Here is a 19,979-nt window from a genome sequence, read left to right on the forward strand (position 1 = left end):
TCTGTTCTGTTCCATTGGTCTATATGTCTGTTCTTGTGCCAGTACCAGGCAGTTTTGAGAACAGTGGCTTTGTAATATAGCTTGATATCTGGTATTGTGATCCTTCCAACTTTTTTCTTCTTTCTCAGGATTGCTTTGGCTATTTGGAGTCTTTTTTTTTATTCCATATGCATTTTTGGAGAGTTTGTTCTAGGTCTGTGAAATATGCCATTGGTATCTTAATGGGGATTACATTTAATCTATAGATTGCTTTGGGTAGTATGGACATTTTAATGATGTTGATTCTACCAATCCATGAACATGGTATATTCTTCCATTTGTTTATGTCTTCCTATATGTCTTTTTTCAATGTCCTGTAGTTTTCTGTGTACAGGTCTTTTACCTCCTTATTTAAGTTTATTCCTGGTATCTTAATTTTTTTGGTGCAATGGTAAATGGGATTTTTTGTTGTTGTTGTTATTTCTCTTTCTGTGAGTTCATTATTTGGTATAAAAAAGCCATAGATTTCTGGTTGTTATTTTTGTATCCTGCTACATTGCCAAATTCATTTATTAAATCTGATGGAGTCTTTAGGGTTTTCTATGTACAATATCATGTCATCTGTGAATAATGACAGTTTTACTTCTCATGCCTAAATTTTATGTACACTTTTACCTGTCTTCTCATCCACTTTTTCACCAACCAGTCACCTGAGTTATTACTTCATCCTTCCCTAGTGTGATTGCTCCCAGTTCCCCTGAATGTAGTTTTTTCTCCACACCCAGTCCGGGCCCTGGGCCTCACCTGTCACTTGGATCATTCTGCTTTCTGTCTGTCATACTACCTTGATTTAAGAATGTGTGGGAAGGGAGGAGAAATAACTGAAAAAGTGGTGGCATGCATAGAGGGAAAGAAAAATACCATGTTTGTGGCCAGACTTTGTTTTTTATGGTGTTAGACTATTAATCAAAGCCAATCCCTTTTATCTAAAACTAGTGCCTCGGTGCATGGATTCATGCACATTGAAAGGAAATTAATTATAAGGTGGCCGGCGGGGTGGGACTGGGTGAGACAGACAGGACATGCTCTGGAGCAAATCTCCCATGGTCCCTCCCCAGCTGGCTGCACCTGGGGCAGGGCCACGGCTTTAAGGGTGTCTGCAGAGTGAGTGGGGTCCCTCTGGCAGGTGGGGTCCCTTGGCCTGGCCTGTGGGGATTGGGTTGAAACTGGTTCTCTGACATCCCCTGAGGGGTCCCAGATTGCAAGAGGGTGGTTCTTGGGTGACACACCCCAGAATCGGGCTCCCTCCTCTCTGGTTCCAGGGTGTATCACCTGAGAACCGCCGATGCCAAGTCACAGTTCAGCAGTTCCTGTGTTGAGCGTCTGCCCCCTGGTGGTCAATGCGCATCATAGCGACTGTTGGATGATTGGACAGTCACTTAGCCTTTTATACACATAGATATGCCGAGACTATGTTTTTATTTTACTGTATACTTGTTAAATACAAGAAGATTTAACTTGAAAGAATGTAATGTTATATTCATTGTGCTTAATAACATTATAATGGCTTCACTTATTGTGACACTGGGAGACTAGCCTCCTACTGGATAATGGAAATAATGATGCTTTGGGTGCATCTGTCCACACAGAGGGATGAGCAAAGCTTATCAGAGCTGATTATAATCACTCTGGAATTGCACTTAACAAATGAAGTGGGAAATGGAAATCTGTATTACAGAGTTTCTCCTCCTTTTGATGGTATTATACTTGTGAATGAACTGAAAAATCTGACCTCTAGAAGGCTTGTCTGAGTTTACTGGATAAAATGGGTCAGGAGAAAACAGCTGATTAGAAATTCTAGCAATTCACCCTTGTGGTTACATCACATTGAGAGCTCAATACCAGGCTCCTAAATAGGAAGAGGATTGTTTGGTGGATGCCGCTCTCAAGGAAGGAGAAGGAAGCAGTGGCAGCAAACTGTCCCTCCTCATTTTTTTTCCCCTGACATCCTGATATAACACCCTCTTGTTGTGGGCCCTCTTCCTTAGCATAAACATGTCTGAAATGGATGTGATGCTAATAATCCCTCTTGGGCTGCTCCTCCTAACTCTCAGCTCCTCTCTTGGTTACTTATTTAAATGGGAAAGTCATGGGGTGCTGCCAACATCCTCAGAACTAGCCCTGAAGTCATCCCACTTCTTGACTGGGGCTCTGGTCTCTTATAACTCTTTACATTCCATACCTCAATACAGGGGAAGCCCAGCAGACCAACCAGGTTCATCTCATCAAGCTGTTGTATCAGCAGTTTGGGCTAAATTTTCACTTTACTCCTAAAATCCACTCTGAGAAGCTAGAAATTAATTACTTTGGTTGTAGGGAGACAAAATTTAAGAAGCATCATTTCTATGCAAATGTTTCTATGTCTAGGTTGACTTGCCTAGTGCCAAATTATCTCTGATTCATTGTGTAGTTTAAACTAAAATCTTGCCCAATAACCAACCCTTACCCTGTATTTCTAAAGAAAAATAATCATTAATCACTAGTGTCCCAGTGCACAGATTTGTTCACATTGAAAGGAAATTAATTAAAAGAAATATTTTAATATCACTATTCGCGTCTTGCTAATGAAAAGAAAATAGGAGTCTACCGAGTCTCCTATCTACCTACTCCAGGACTTCCGATGAGGCATGGGAAATGAGGTGAGGTATGGGAAAATGCATGACAAACATTTGGTTAAACTGTAAAATGTTTGCACCTGGCTATAAAGCCAGTCGGGTTCCTGGGCTAAAGAAACTCCAAGGATGCTAGTCTCTGTGTTGCTCTGGGGTGGTGGCAGGGCCTATGTACCATTGGGGGAAGCCGAGTGTTGGTTTGTTGGCTCCAGGTCCATGGTGCCATTTATTTTTAAATGGCCAGTGCATGTTATGGCAGCTCCTGCATTTAGCATCTGCTCCCTGGGGGTCAGTGCACATCATAGCTACCGGTCAGACGGACACTTAGCCTTTTATACATATAGATAGTGTTTAGGAATTTTCCCACACATAGACTCATACTTTTTCTTCTAATTCTCATTTTCTCAAAATGGTATATATTAAAACCACAATTCTAAGAAACCTCCTATAGTCAAAATATAAAGTTAAATCCTAATTTAACTAAGTTGAAGATGTAGGTAGAAATTAAGTACAGTCATGCTTATTTTCCAGAATGGGTTGATCTTTTAATGTGTGAAATGACGTCAACAAGCTGCTGTAGGCCTCTTCTCTTACTGCCTGGACTCCAGCAGCTCCCCTTGCTCTTCTTGCTTATTGTTTTGTCCCATTGCAACCATTTTCCATCTAATGCTCAGGGGTCTCTCCCCCTGCTTCAACTTTTAGTGACTTCTTACAGCCTGCAGAATAAACCCCAGATCCTTATGAGGGCCTACAGCACCCTACACGGTCTGTCCTGGGTGCCCATGCCAGTCCCTCTCTGTCTCACTCATGCATCCAGGACCTCCTCACCTTCCTTCTCTCTGTTGTGAAAAGGCACATCCGGTTCCCACTGCATGGAAAGCTCTTCCTAGATTGTCTGCTTCGGATGATGTTTCCTCAGGCCTTTCCCTAGCCTCCTGTCTGAACAATCTTTCCTTGTCACTCTTTATCAAATCCCTATTTATTTCCTCCATTGCACTTATTACAGTCTACCATAGTGATTTTTTTTATCATCTGATATTTGTTACTCCCACTGAAATGAGAGCAGATATTTTGTTTTATAACTCCTGCAAATAATAGGATGTCTGACACAGAGTAGGTGTCTAATAAACATTTGTTGACTGAAAGAAAGAAAAAAATGAATGAATTTGAAACATGAGTATGAGAAAAGACTATAGCATGAAATATTGGTCATGATGAAATGTGAAAAATTAAAAGTAACTATTCACATAAGAAAGGAATGCTATATATATGTAAAAGTTCATCTTATAATTCTGTATAATTAAGTCAGAGAGGAAGAATGCTCTACATAAGGTCAAAAAAGTTCCTCACTGTTGCAGCCCAATAACATATCCAAGTAGCTAAAATTATATTTTTATGTATAATTTTTAAAAATAGCCCAGCTGGAGTGGCTCTGTGGTTGAGCTTTGACCTATGAACCAGGAGGTCATAGTTTGATTCCTGGTCAGGGCACATGCCCAGGTTGTGCATATAGATAGTGTTTAGGAATTTTCCCACACATAGACTCATACTTTTTCTTCTAATTCTCATTTTCTAAAAATGGTATATATTAAAACCACAATTCTAAGAAACCTCCTATAGTCAAAATATAAAGTTAAATCCTAATTTAACTAAGTTGAAGATGTAGGTAGAAATTAAGTACAGTCATGCTTATTTTCCAGAATGGGTTGATCTTTTAATGTGTGAAATGACGTCAACAAGCTGCTGTAGGCCTCTTCTCTTACTGCCTGGACTCCAGCAGCTCCCCTTGCTCTTCTTGCTTATTGTTTTGTCCCATTGCAACCATTTTCCATCTAATGCTCAGGGATCTCTCCCCCTGCTTCAACTTTTAGTGACTTCTTACAGCCTGCAGAATAAACCCCAGATCCTTATGAGGGCCTACAGCACCCTACACGGTCTGTCCTGGGTGCCCATGCCAGTCCCTCTCTGTCTCACTCATGCATCCAGGACCTCCTCACCTTCCTTCTCTCTGTTGTGAAAAGGCACATCCGGTTCCCACTGCATGGAAAGCTCTTCCTAGATTGTCTGCTTCGGATGATGTTTCCTCAGGCCTTTCCCTAGCCTCCTGTCTGAACAATCTTTCCTTGTCACTCTTTATCAAATCCCTATTTATTTCCTCCATTGCACTTATTACAGTCTACCATAGTGATATTTTTATCATCTGATATTTGTTACTCCCACTGAAATGAGAGCAGATATTTTGGTCTATAACTCCTGCAAATAATAGGATGTCTGACACAGAGTAGGTGTCTAATAAACATTTGTTGACTGAAAGAAAGAAAAAAATGAATGAATTTGAAACATGAGTATGAGAAAAGACTATAGCATGAAATATTGGTCATGATGAAATGTGAAAAATTAAAAGTAACTATTCACATAAGAAAGGAATGCTATATATATGTAAAAGTTCATCTTATAATTCTGTATAATTAAGTCAGAGAGGAAGAATGCTCTACATAAGGTCAAAAAAGTTCCTCACTGTTGCAGCCCAATAACATATCCAAGTAGCTAAAATTATATTTTTATGTATAATTTTTAAAAATAGCCCAGCTGGAGTGGCTCTGTGGTTGAGCGTTGACCTATGAACCAGGAGGTCATAGTTTGATTCCTGGTCAGGGCACATGCCCAGGTTGTGGGCTCGATCCCCAGTGTGGGGCGTGCAGGAGTCAGCTGATCAATGATTCTCTCTCATTATTGATGTTTCTCTCTCTCTTTCTCTCTCTCTCCCTTCCTCTCTGAAATCAATAAAAACATATTTAAAAACAGTTTTACAGGAATCAACATTCAAGAATGCACTGGAATATAACACTGGTATGGACGATATATTTGCAGGCTCAGAAATTTGTGGGAGGATATTTTGACAACATTTTTGGGACATAATTGTATCCAGCTAGTTTTAATTGATTAAGATGTTATGGATGATTGAGAAGTAATTGGATTAATAATAATGAAAATGTAGGATTGGATGGATATAAGACATGATAAGTCAGACAGGCTGAAAGTTTATAATAAAAGTGGAGGTAAAAGTCAAGAAGAATATAATAGGATTCAGTCTGGGGCCATGGTAGGTGTGCCCTGCACAAAGGGGTTTAACACAGGTAATTAGGTGCTTATGCAGTCATTGAAGGGGAAGAAGCACAGGCGGGGAGGCTTGCCACTGCTGTGAGGTTTGCCTCTGGCCTTCAGAGAATCAGGACTTTGCTATTGATGCCCAGGATAGGAACTGCAGGACACTCTTGCCAACAGTCACAACCCCCTACAGAACCAAGGCTAGCGATCATGCTGGTATGCCAGAGGACACCTTGAAGCTTCAATTCTGCCAAAGTCCATGCATTCTCTCTCGCTGTCAGCGGAGTGATGACTTCTGCTTTCCTTCTATCTTCCACATCCCATGCAGTGTCTCTCACTGGCAGGAACTAAACTGGAACCCAGATGGCAAGAGATTCTGGGAAAGTAGTTCTTAGGCTTTGAGACCCTGAGATATAGGGCGGTGCATAAAAAAGGGTGGGAATGGTACCAATCTGGCACAATACGAGACCAGGAAATATTTGTCACTGCTTTAAAATACGATTTCTGGCTAGTTAATTTCATTCGATCTAATCCTCACTGAAAATAATAGCCAACAGTTACTAAGGGCACCATGTTAAGAGCTTTTCATGCATTATCTCATTAAGTTTTACAACGGCACAAAATGAAGCTACTATTATATCTCCATTTCCGAAATAAGAAGCCGAGACTCACAGAGTTACAGTAACTTGCTCCAAATTAAACAACTAATAAGTAAAAGATATGAACTTTGTACTCAGGACTGATTGCCTACAAAGCCAGCAGCTTTTAGGTCTTATACTACACTAGAGGCCCGGTGCATGAATTCATGCATGGGTGGGGTCCCTCTGGTTGGCCTGCAGGGATCGGGCCAAACCCCACAGTCCAACGCTGCCTGCAGCTTCTACCTGCCACTCCCGCTCATCCCAGCCCTGCTGTACCTGCCATAGGCTCGCACCTAATTAGTCCTGATCAGGAGAGGCTTGCGCTGCTGCAGCAGCTCTCACCAGCCATAAGCCCTGCGTCTGGCACCCTCCCAGGGGAGTGGCTGCGGGATCAGGCTGAAACCTGCTCTCTGACATCCCCCGAGGGGTCCCAGATTGCGAGAGGGCACAGGCCAAGTTGAGGGACCCCACCGGTGTGGGATGTGGGAGGTTGGCCAGCCGGGGAGGGACCACGGGAGGGCTCCAGGGCATGTCTGGCCCATCTTGCTCAGTCCTGATCTGCCTGACCCCAGCAGCAAGCTAACCTACCAGTTGGAGCATCTGCCCCCTGGTGGTCAGTGCACGTCATAGGTCATAGTGAGTTGTTGAGCAGCCTTAGCATATCATTAGCATGTTACGCTTTGATTGGTTATTCAGTTGTTCTGTCGTTTGGTCTATTTGCATATGACCCTTTTATTATATAGGATGCTACTTGGTAGTCAATTATTAAATTTCTTTATAATCCATGGCCCTAGCCTCAACATAAAACTTGCCAGTCATCTTACAAATGTACATTATTAAGTTGGTGGAACTACTTCACTTCTATGGGGGGAAAAAACCCTAGCAAATCTTAAAAAAAAAAAAAATCCTCCCAAATGGGATGTTATATTAATGAGAGAAGAGATTACATTTAGAATGGAATTCTATGGTATGAGCTAATTTTTATATATTGATAAGTATCTGCGGTTATAAAACCACATTATAGAATCTGAAGGTTAGAAGGGACATTCAAGGTTGAAGAATATTCAAGATCCTTTCTAATAGCATTCAACAAGGGGTGGTCCAGCTTGTTTCAGGACTTTTAATGCGTGGGACTTTTAGAACTATGGAGACTGACTGACTGAGGTGGGTGGCGGGCAAGAGCACACAGGATGTTTGCTGCTGGGTGAAGACAAGAAGGTGTAGCCTGGAGGCTGCTTGGTCAGTTTTGTCTCAATGTGGCAAATACAGTGTTAAGCTGGAGGCTGCAACCACTGATATCAGTTAGCTTTTGCTGCCCAACCTCGTGTAACCCCATGGCTTATAACTTCTAGCTTGAGTGTCTGTGGTAGATCCAAGAAGGCCAGAGATTGTCACACCTCCCCTTGAAAAGTGGAGTCTAGCCCTGATCAGTTTGGCTCAGTGGATAGAGCGTCGGCCTGGGGACTGAAGGGTCCCAGGTTCGATTCCGGTCAAGGGCATGTACCTTGGTTGCAGGCACATCCCCAGTAGGGGGTGTGCAGGAGGCAGCTAATCGGCGTTTCTCTCTCATTGATGTTTCTCTCTGTCACTCTCCCTTCCTCTCTGTAAAAAAATCAATAAAATATATTAAAAAAAGACGCCTCAAATTTTAAAAAAAGAAAAAAAGAGAAAAGAAAAGTGGAGTCTATGTGTCTTTCCTTGTAGTCAGGCTGGCCTCTATGATGCTGTGACCAATAGAATTCAATAGAAGTGTTACTGTGCCAGTTCTCAGGTACCGCCTAAACAGATCGGCAGCTTCCACGTTCTTGCAACACTGTCTTTGGGAGTCCTGAGGCATGGTTGAGGAAATTTGACTATCTTGAGACTGGCGTGCTAGAGAGACTATTGATGAGCCCAGGGTTTTCCATTTCTTTTAAGGCTGTGGATCTGTAGTTAAGCCTCTCAGACTAGCCCATGCCCCAGCTGAATACTGCTGAGTGACCCTAGTTGACACCTCATGGAGCAGAAAAATAACCTAACTGATCCAGGAGCAGACTCCTGACCTATGAAACCGTGAGCTGTAATGAGATGGTTATTATTATTTTTTAAATTATGTTTTTATTGATTTTTTTTAGAGAGAGAAGAATGGAGAGGGATAGAGAGATAGAAACAACGATGAGAGAGAAACATCGATTGGCTGCCTCCTACTGGGGATCGAGCCCACAGTCTGGGCATGTGCTCTGACCAGGAATCAAACTAGTGACCTCTTGGTTCATGGGTCGACACTCAATCTCTGAGCTACACCGGCTGGCAAAATGGGTATTTTCAAGTCACTGAGTTTGTGGTATGTACTTTGTTACACAGCAATAGATAACTGGAAAGTGTCTGTAGGATAGGTGAGGGCTGTTTGGTCTAGATTGGCCTCAGCTGGTCTGACCTAGGCTTGCTCATGTGTTTGTGGATCAGTTGGGAACTTACATTTAGATCAGTGGTTCTCAACCTTGGCTGCACATTAGAATCACCTGGGAATCTTTTTAAAATCCTGATTTCTGGGCCTCATCCTCCGGAAATTCTGTTTCTTTGTTATGGATGTTGTGGCCCCACCCCATAACAAAGAAACAGAATTTCCGGAGGATGAGGCCCAGAAATCAGGATTTTAAAAAGATTCCCAGGTGATTCTAATGTGCAGCCAAGATTGAGAACCCAGCAAGCTTAGCCACACATGTCCTTCTCATGGCAGTGGCCAAAGTCCCAGAGAGCAAGTTGAGAGCTAGGCTTGGAAATGGCACACTGTCATTTCCATCTCTTTCTATTGGTCAAAGTCACATGGCTGAACTCCAAGTCAAAGGATTGGAGTATAGACCTCATTTCTTTTGTGGGAGACTGTGCAAAATCCATCTATCAAAGAATGTGAGTACAGGTAGGAGTGGAAAATTGGAGACAATAATGCAATAATTTGCTTCATTTTAGTTCAGTAAACCTTTATGGGTTTATGGGATATATTATTTGTAAATATTATGCTAGTAACATGGACCCCCCGCCCCCCAAAAAAGAGATCTAACTTTCTGTTCTTTAAATGCTTACAGTATAGGCAACCTTCAGGATGAGTAAAAGGGCTTACTGCATTTAGGTTGATTATGAACGTAAACTTCCTTTTAGTTCTTCACTTCTAACACCTCTGTTAAAATTTATACCTGCATTAAACTTCATTGGAGTTATGTTTTATTGTTATAGTGACTTAAAATTTGGTCAGAAGTCCTTACTTGCTTGAGTCATAGAATTTTTGTCTATGTTTTTTCACAAACATGACAAATTTTTTCAATGAAAAATTAATGATATATATATGCACTGTCAGTCAGGTTGCTGTCAAGATTTGCTCCACTGTTTTTCAAAGGGCTTCATGCTTTCTTCATATCCAAATTCTTGGGGAGCCCCTTCATGGTCTTAAAGTACTGACTACATTATCCTTTAACATCTTTATTTAAACTGGGAAGCAGGAAGCCACAATGCAAAGAAAACATGTATGAGAACAAAGCGCACCCCAAATAGGGATGCTGAACACTTTCCTAATATTGGTTAGTTCTGTTTATTCCTTTCTGTAGCCTTCCACTCTCCTGTCAGATGTGTTATGTTCCCTCTATAACTATGTCTCTATGTTCCACTGTCAAAATAAAGTCAGAACCAGATTTTTCATCTCTCCTCTTCTTCATGTCTGCCATTTTTACATTCTTGCTTCCTATCTGTGGAAACCACTTTCTCTCATCAAATGGCCTAGAGTTGAGCTCCATGAAGCATCCAACTCAGTTCATTCTTCAGCATCTCTTATCACCCCGTAATCCTCAGGCAGCATGTGGGTATGTGCATGGACTGACTTTAGAGTTAAAGGGATCTAAGCTTTAACCCCAGCTCCACTGCTTACTAACTCTGTGATCTTGTGCAAGTTACTTAATCCCTCCATGCTTCAGTTTTATAATCCATTATATGGGCAAAGTAAATCTTATTTTGCATAGTTCATGTATGATGTAATTACATTATAATACTTGCACGATGCCTGCTGTGTTCTCTATGTTAGTTTCCTTTCTCTCCCTGTCCCAAAGTCTACCTCTTATTTGCCATTTTAGGACTGGTTTATTAGGAGGCTATCACAACATATTTTTAGGATCAATAATACTTTGTATGCATAGACTAATAACACAGATATGCTTTTGCATGACCTCATTTGTTTAAGAGAACCAAAGCAATGTCTTAGAGCATTAAGACTCGGCATTTTGTAAACTCGAATTCTTACAGCTAAGTGGTGAGGAGTTCAAAGTTACCAATATTTCACTTTGGATAGTTTGCATGTTGGATATTTGCTTTATTTTGATGGTTACTGCAAATAAGATCCTTAGAGGTTGGGTCGGGTTTTTCTTTTCTTTATATTCTATGACCTAGCACAGGACCTGACACTTCTTAGATGCTCAAATAAATGTTTGTTGAACAAATGAATGTTTCATTGAATACAATTGTGTGAGCTAATGAAAGTTTAATTGTTTTATACTGAAACAGAATATTCCTGTTGTCTGGTTTTTGTTGAGGCTTGGTTTGGCTGGCTGATGCATAGTCACCATGTTTCCTTGCCAGGGTGAGGACAGTGAGGGTGCAGGGTCTGTATTTGGAGGGATGCAATGTGATCATCTGCCCTTCATACTTCCTTCTTTGCTTTTGTTGTTTATCATCTTTCCTACTACCTTGTAAACTCCCTGACAGAGACCACATATAATTTCTCAGTGCTTGTGGCATTGTTAATATTCAATAAAGATTGGCTGAAGAAAAGTGAGCATTTTGGGATTTTTTTTGTATGATTTTAGAAGTGCCGTATTCTACCTTTGTCCTTTCTCATCTCTTCTGATTTATATGGGTCTTCTCCAGAGCTCTTCCACTTATCCTACCCTTGGATTTATTGTTTTTTAATCTCCCCCTTATAAATGCCACATGATTTATGGGAAAGGGTTGAGGCTTTGAAATTAAAAAGACCTGGATTTAAGTTCTGAATTTGTAACTTCCTGTGATCTTGAACAAGGTCTGTAACCTCTTGGTGCCACTTTTCTCCTCTGAGAAGGAGAATGATAATGTGTCAGCTACCTGGCAGAGCTATGTTGAAAACTGATTGGACTGTACTCATAGAAAGGGCTCTATAAGTAGTAGGTGTTATTACTATTTTTATTTCCATTCTCTTTACTTTTTTACTACTTATCCTAACTACTACTTCCTTTTCCAATTAAAAAAACATTCATTTTTTCACCCTGGATCTCTTATTAGCAGCCACTGGAATGTTGGGAGTTGCTGGGGAATGAAATACTATGAACTATCAAAATTTCACTTCATTGGGAACCTTATATCACTTTGAGCAGTGATAAAAGCCCTAATAAGAATAACCACTGTTTGCCCCATTAAAATAATACAAAGACAAATGTGAGTTTTCAGGAAAAAATGTTCCTCGAATGATAAAGCAAAGAATTGGAAAAGGAAATGACATGTGAAGAATCTAAGAACATAGCGCATATTTAAATTTATGATTTTTTTATCCACTCTCTTGCTCTCTTCATTTATTACAACAGAGGCTAAAATTTTTCTCTCACAACAGGATCATTATCCCTATTAGATATAAGGACTATTTCAATTGTATTTTTTTCTTGAAATAAATGAGTTTGCTGGAATAAACTATTCAGCTCAATATTTTTCATCTTTCTCTAATACAAATATATTTGATTTCTATAAATCTGAGTGAGGCCAGTCAGGAAATTACACATATTTGTTTTCCACAGGGTATCTGAGCTATTAAGTCATGTTACATTTGTTATAGATCATGTTTGCTACTTGGCAAGATCATTTGAATGACTAAGAACAATATTTTAAAACATGTAATACAAAGAAAACAACCAGAGAGGAGAATTGAAGCCAAATGTTCCTTATAAGAAATACTTTAAGTAAATAAAATATTGTGATTCAAGCACACTTCTTCATATAAAATACATAAAAATATCATTCAATATTATACTTACTATTCATTCTTATGGTTCATATATATATACAGATTTCTCTCACATAAGTACATATTTATATTACTTTTCATTACTTCTAATGTAATATGTGTATATATTCCCCTTCTTTCTTCCAGCCTCAATTATGTGGATGTTGTCTTGGCTTTGTGCTATTTTAATTATTTTGGCTATTGCTGATATGGATGCAATAGCAAAGACCACGCCATATATCAAATTTACGAAGAAATCTGAGGGAAAAGAGATGCTGGAGGGTTTAAAGCCGTCCAGTGGCCTACGTCCAGGAGAAGAAGAAACACCCTTCACAGAAGTGGCTGAAATGGCAGAACCAACCCCTGACCCCTTGGTCCAAGATTCTACCTTTGGCACTGCCACTCTCTTCCCCTTTGAAAACTTCACTCTGGACACGGCCGATTTCTTTTTGAATTGCTGTGATTGTTGTTCATCTGCACCAGGGCAGAAAGGAGAACCCGGAGAGACTGGAAATCCAGGTATTTGAAAATATATGAAAAATATATTTCTCTCCTGTACATCCTTAGAGTTGAGAGGTGGATTGGAGGTAGAATTGCCCCAGGGGTTTTCTACGTTGTCATGAAAATGGCCATAGGCCTAGGTGTAACTTGTGACAAATGAAAATGGGTCCTGTGTAGCCCAAAGTGGTAGCCACTACTCTCCTGCATAGCTATTAAAAATATTAAAATTAAAATTAAGAAGGTGGGGTGGATGGGTGGGTGGGGAGTGATTAACAGGGAAACTTATCTGCATATATGCATAGCCCATGGACACAGACAATAGGGCGGTAAAGGCCTGGGAGGGGCAGGTGTGGGGGGAGGAGATCAATGGAAAACAACAAAAGCAAAAACAAAAACAAAGGGGACATCTGTAATACTTTCAACAATAAGGATAAATTTTTAAAAATTAAATAAGATTAAAATTCAGTTCCTCAGTCAGACTAGCCACATATGGCCAATGGTTAACCTGTCGGGCAGCACAGATTTACATTTCCATCACTGTAGAAACCTCTATTGGGCAATGTTGGTTAGAGCAGAGATCAGGTCTACCAGCCCCAGCACAGGTGTGTAGCTCTTCAAGTTACACAGGCCCACTACCAGTACAATCCTTTCACTAATGCCGATGTAAAAAGGGAAAATGAAAATTCTGTTATCTCACAAGACGGTGTGCTGACTGATGGGATTTGGGAGTACTATTTGTAGTTAGGATTAGAAGTGGAATGCCTGTGAGGTGGAGAATAAAGCCAGGATTCAGCTTGCTTCTCATTGAAATTCTGAGTCAACACCGAATTCTTGCCCAGCGATTTTCTCCATTGAACGTCATGATTACATATTTCAAAATTTCAGATGTCTTTCATATATACATTATGAATACACTCTCAGTTTTATTGTAATGTATTTCAGCTTTTACATGTCATATAGCGGAGAACTCAAGGTAAAAATGAGATCAACATGCCAAGTGAAAATTCACTATTCCCTGAAAAAAATTACATATAAATATTTGTTGTATCTTGCTTGAAGAATTTAAAGTTATGAAATCGGGACTTACACATCCTCATTAAGCTTTTCATTCATTTCATCTGTTGTAGGAACCTTTTGGGAAATATGCTCAATATTTATGTAGAGCTGAAATAAGAGGGTAAAGGAACTAGGCTGTGGTCTGGGGCACTGAGTTCAGGGTTGCTAAAACATTATTGGAAACATAATGAGACTGAGAAAATTATATTTACCAGAATTTTTCTTAGTATCATATCTGGTTGGCATGCTGCGTGGGAGTGAAAACCCCCAAGGGCATGGCCAAGTAAACACAGCTGGTTGCTAAACAGTCTTCTACGCTGTGGGTCTGTAACATCAAAGCTTGTGTTTTACCCAGTGGTGGATTTAGCTGCATTGTTCTCAGAGCTCAGCCCCTCCTGTAAACACATATGACAAATATTCCAAAGGTGTGCCAAGTCGTTAGTTTGCCCAGGATGCTCATGTGTCTTCGTCTGACTTGTTCTGCAACAGAGCAGAGAGCTTAGGAGCTCAGCATGTTGAGGCTATCATGAAATTACATTGGGGAAACTTCATTACTTCTGTAAGTCTCAGTTTCCAAAATAGTAAAATGAGATAAAAATAATTCCAACCGCATAGTCATCAAGACAACTGAATGAGTTTATACCTGTAAGGACTCAGTGTGGTGCCTAGAATAGAATAAGTGCTCAATAAGTTTACTTTTTCAGTTAGCTGATTGAGGAGTCTTTTTCTACCTCATGAAATAGTCTGAGCCTGATAGGTTCCTGTTTTTGAGATTACTACAGAGATGTTTATTTTGACATTATCAATGTTTTAAAAAAACACAACTTTTTAAAAAAAATTAAAAATCTAGTATCAGAGCATCATTAAATAAACTTGAATAAACCTACTCAAATTCTAATTTGTTCATTGGGTCTTCGCTTATGCCATCTTCTTAGGCAGCGGTTCTCAACCTGTGGGTCGCGACCTCTTTGGTGGTCGAACGACCCTTTCACAGGGGTCGCCTAAGACCATCCTGCATATCAGATATTTACATTATGATTCATAACAGTAGCAACATTACAGTTATGAAGTAGCAATGAAAATAATTTTATGGTTGGGTCACAATATGAGGAACTGTATTTAAAGGGCCAGAAGGTTGAGAACCACTGTAATCTTAGGGATGTCTCCTCTGATTTTTTTTATATCACTAACTACAGGTTAGCAATTTTTATTTATTTGTGTGGTTATTTGTTTAATGTTTATCTTTCATGGACTCTCAGCTCCATGAGGGTAGGGATTGCTGGAAAAATTTTGAAAGTTTTGTATGAATCTCTAAAAAATTTATAGTTGCCATGTAATATTATATTATGAAGTTTCAACAGTGATTCAACATTTATACACCTTATGAATTCTAGTAACCACCTGTCATTGTACATAGTTATGATATTATTGACTCTTTTTTAGCTGTACATTACATCCTCCTAATTTACGTTATAACTGGAAGTTTGTGCATTTTAAGCTCCTTCCCTTTTGCCCATTTCTCCACCCACCCCCTCTGGTAACCATCAGTTTGTTCTAGGGACTCCTGGAATGTTGATGGCTGATTTTTACCCCTAAGTGGGGTGCTTGGTTTATAGGAAGCCTCAGCAATAGCTCCTGAGTGAATGGGTAAGTGAATGAGCTGGAAAACCAAAAGTGTTAGGTATTGTGGTTTTACTCAAAATTTGAAAGTGTGGTCCACGTGAGGTCAAGAGTCAGGTAATCATTCTGTTCTTGTTTGATATAGCACTGCTTCCCTGAATTATTAGATCTCTGCCGCAAATCCAGGGACAAGTACTAATGTGCTCAATTTATCTATTCAGGTAGTACAGAATTGTAAATGAGACATAAATATTGTCCTTAGGACTCTCTAATAGTTATTCTCATCCAGATTTTATCATTAGGACACTGATAGTCACTAGTATTAATATGAGGACTGATTCCCTCCCCCCGCCCCAACTAATGAATTTTGAAAGAGAATTCTTTTTAACCTTGATGGTTTTAAATTCTCTTTTCCAGGTCCTAAGGGAAAGACTGGTGATATGGGGGTCCCAGGGTCACCAGGAATCATTGGGCCCCAGGGTCCAAAAGGCCAGAAAGGAGAGAAGGGTAGGTAATTATATTCATTTCATGTCAAAACTCAAGGGATGTTCTGCATCATTTTTAGGACAGCAATTTGCTATGTAAATACCAGATTCTTGCAGGTGGGTCAAATTTGCTTAAGCATATTGCGAGTTATATTTGATACAAAAATGTCAACTTTATAAATAGCCAATTGAGAAATTTTAAACTTGCCTGGTAACATATCACACACACACACACACACACACACACACACACACACACACACACTTCTCTATCTCTCATTGGCCTCCCAGCTGACCCAGTGATGGGGCAGGGTCCTTCCCAATATATTCTCATGTGAACTCTTTCTCAGGATGCAAATTAATTTCATACTAGATAGAACTAACTGGAGCAGGCAATCCTATTCCCTTGAGGTGGATAGCCTGCCTGCTAAGGTAACTATGACCTATCCTTTGGCTCACACTCAAATCGGGGGCAGTGTCAATGGTGGGAAGAGAACTGAATTCAAATGGAAGAAATCAACCACACAACAGTGACCTCATAACTTCACCTTATCTGAAAATTGAGGGGAATAGACTAGATATCTCTTTATACCCTATTTACTTTCAAAATAGATTTGTAGTTAAGGGTGTTTCATAAATATTTTCCAGCTCAGAAATTCTATAATTCCACAGATATCAGTAAAGAGGGCATCCTTCCTGGGAAATCCCTGGTTCTGTAAGTGCATCAGGTATTGAGGGAAGGTTACAGATTCACTGGGACATTTAGAAATTCCTCAGTGAATACTGCCAGCCTGTAAAACTACCATCTATCCATCAAGGTAAATGTTTTAGCCTCAGTGTCACATGTCAAAAGACCTAATATCATCTATACATCACCCTCCACATGGCTCAGGAGCTGCCTGACTCATTTCTAGTAGAACGTTCAGTGAAGTAATTACTCAGAAAAGAGGCTAAGGTAAGAGGGAGCTGCTTCACACTTGTCAGCTAGGCGATTTTCATTCTCAGAAACATTTAATCCTTTTGTGGCTGAATTATGTCAGCAGAAAACCCTGTGAAATAAAGATGAGTTATGAACCTCCCCAGTGATTCATACATTTTGGAAGCTAGACTTCTGGAAGTAGAAGAAAAAAACAGGGAGGTATCATAAGATAAGGTTCTTAAGAATAAGCTTTGATGAAGGATCAAAAGTAGAAATTCATTCAGCCAGTCTTTGACTTGGCAACTCCACTTTCCTTTTACTTCCAGTCTAGACTCTTAGTTAAGGGCTAAAGTTGAAAAGAAATAAATAGCTTGAACGACTGCATTCTGGCTCATCACACCCTGATTGAGTAAAACCCAGTGTAAGCAGTTAGAATCCCTAAGTGAACCTGAGGACCAGAATCACTGTAATAAGGTTCAGTATATGAGTATTGACAAGAACTGGAAACAGAAGTGGCCCTTCACATCCATTCAGGGTTGCGTTCTCTCCAAATGCAGACACATTTTCCTGATGGCCTAAGGGTTAATTTCCAAGCTCTAAGCTTTATGTGGAATGGTAATAGAGGAGCTGGCTGCTTAGAAAGCTCTGCTGAATGGCTTATGGTGAGATTTCAGCAGTTGCTCTTGTGAAATTTCGGGGAGTTTCCTCTCATGACTTTTAATTTGACTTGGGATTTTTTTTCCTGACAAAAATGAAACAACAAATGTTAGTTTTATATAAATAATGTGATTGGTAAATCAATGCCAACCACTGTAATATGCATTCATGTTCAACTCTGTACACATTTCTAAATTTTTTTGTACCTCAGTTTCTTCTGTGATAAAAGTGGTGACAAAAATATCTGTCCTGCAGTTTTTAAAGGGAGGTGCTATAAAATTTCTTAAATGAAAAGTGTCCCAATTGGTGAAATATGCTCTGTTGTATAAGCTCCCTGTTATATGAGAGGCTGTATTAATATCAAATAAAAATTAACATTAAATTTAAAAGACTAGATTAAATTATAAAATTATGTTAAGAGCTTGGAATATTACCTGGTGCAAAGTAGATGATCAGTAAGAATCAGCTGTCATTCTTATCATTATTGTTGCTCTTCTCATTTGCAATTAAAATAAGTCTAGTGTGGCAGCTCTAAGAGGACTGGGCTTCAGCCAGGCCCAGGATAAAAGTCCATTTTGTGGTAATATGGCAAATATCTAAAAACCCAGATTCAAAATTTTTTTTGAAATACAAGTTCCCACAGTTCTATAATTTGTCCAAAGAGTACATGAAAAATTTTCTGAACAAAATAAAAATTGGCTTTCCTTGATGCTCTATGTCAAGGACACTATATTTTTTTCCTGGACGGGTTTTTTTTTTAAACCTATATATGTTATTGATTTCAGAGAGGAAGGGAGAGGGAGAGAGAGATAGAAACATCAACGATGAGAGAGAATCATTGATTGGCTGCCTCCTGCACACCCCCTATTGGGTATTAAGCCTGAAACTCAGGCATGTGCCCTGACAGGGAATCGAACTGTGACCTCCTGGTTCATAGGTCAATGTTCAACCATGAGCCACGCCCGGCTGGGATGAATGGGTTTTATTATAATGAATTGTAGCCAAATGAAGAATGTTGTGCTCTGTGTTCAACTCTTCATGGTACACTTTCTCCGGCATTGTGGGGAATATGAAGACTAGAACATTTTAACTGTCATTCAAAATTCATAATAGGAAAGAAACAAACACATACATCTGTAACAAAAGACTGCATATTCTGAGTTTTGTGAAAGATTTGAAGAGCTGTAGGAACACTGATGAAAAACTGAGTTCTGTTTGGAGAGACTGGCGCTACCCCCAAATCTGCTTTAAATGATTTACCATCAATTGGAATAAAATATTGCTAATGACGCTCAATAACCTTTTCCCATATTGTTTTACTTTATTTATTTAGTGTTTTTATTGAGTTTATCTGGGTGACATTGGTTAATATAATTATGTGGGTTTCAGTGTACAGTTCTAAAATACATCATCTGTATATTGTATTGTGTGTTCACTGCCTCAACCATATTGTTTTACTTTTACACATTTTGGTAAAGGAAGCTTCGGAATGTGAGGTGGCTGTGAAATGGATGTTAGTTTTATCATAACTAATATAATTGGAAGAAAGTTAATCTTGGCATCATTTTAGGACTTAAGGGAGAACGTGGGGACCAGGGAACAAGTGGAGTTCCGGGATACCCAGGAAAACCCGGAGAGCCAGGTAGGGTGAAAATATTCCTGTTGTAGAGTATGAACTATATCATGTGCGAAGTATAGTATTTGATTTTCTTCCTATTTGTATTCCAAGTTATGAGGAGGTAAAAGGGGAATATGAATTGCTATGCCTCTTCTAATAATTCAGTGTATTGGTATGTTGGAGTGTGAGTACTGAGCTAGGAATTTGGAGACTAGATAAAGGCATCTGAGCTCCATCCCTCTTCCTAGCTGTCTTTGGGGAAAGATTCTTGCATCTTTCTGGGTTTTAGTTTCTTTACCTGAAAGGCTTGGATTTGGATGGAGAATATGGAGATGTAAGAGAACACTTGAATTGGGCCAAAATGCAAACTATAATGGAAAAAAATGAGCAATAGTTTTACTACCCTTTATTATCTTAAGAGTAAAAAATAAATAAATAGAACTAGATACATGAGATCAAAATACAAGCTATTACTTTTCGGTAGCATGAACTCTTCCCCTTATGAGACAGGTGCTGATGTGAGTGGCTCCGTGCAAGAGACTCCTCCCACAACCATTACTGAGGCAAGAGCCAGGTTTCCAGCCCAGCTGGCGTTGCTCAGTGGTTGAGCATCAACCTATGAACCAGGAAGTCATGGTTCAATTCCTGGTCAGGGCACCTGCCTAGGTTGCCGGCTCAATCCCCAATGTGGGGTGTGGCAGGAGGCAGCCAATCAATGATTCTCTCTCATC

At 39.7% G+C, this 19,979-nt stretch overlaps 1 protein-coding gene across 1 annotated transcript in view; it reads left to right on the forward strand.

Annotated features, from left to right (window-relative positions):
• The window catches only part of OTOL1 (otolin 1), a 27,406-nt gene that overhangs the window by 5,675 nt on the left and 1,752 nt on the right, over positions 1-19,979 (forward strand). The window contains exons 2-4 of the mRNA XM_005864135.2: positions 12,540-12,911; positions 15,987-16,076; positions 19,201-19,272. Of these exons, the coding sequence (XP_005864197.1) occupies positions 12,548-12,911; positions 15,987-16,076; positions 19,201-19,272 (526 nt within the window). The 5' untranslated portion in view covers positions 12,540-12,547. The remainder of the gene's footprint in view (positions 1-12,539; positions 12,912-15,986; positions 16,077-19,200; positions 19,273-19,979) is intronic.

Source organism: Myotis brandtii, unplaced genomic scaffold (assembly GCF_000412655.1).
Source record: "Myotis brandtii unplaced genomic scaffold, ASM41265v1 scaffold186, whole genome shotgun sequence".
Lineage (NCBI taxonomy): Eukaryota > Metazoa > Chordata > Mammalia > Chiroptera > Vespertilionidae > Myotis > Myotis brandtii.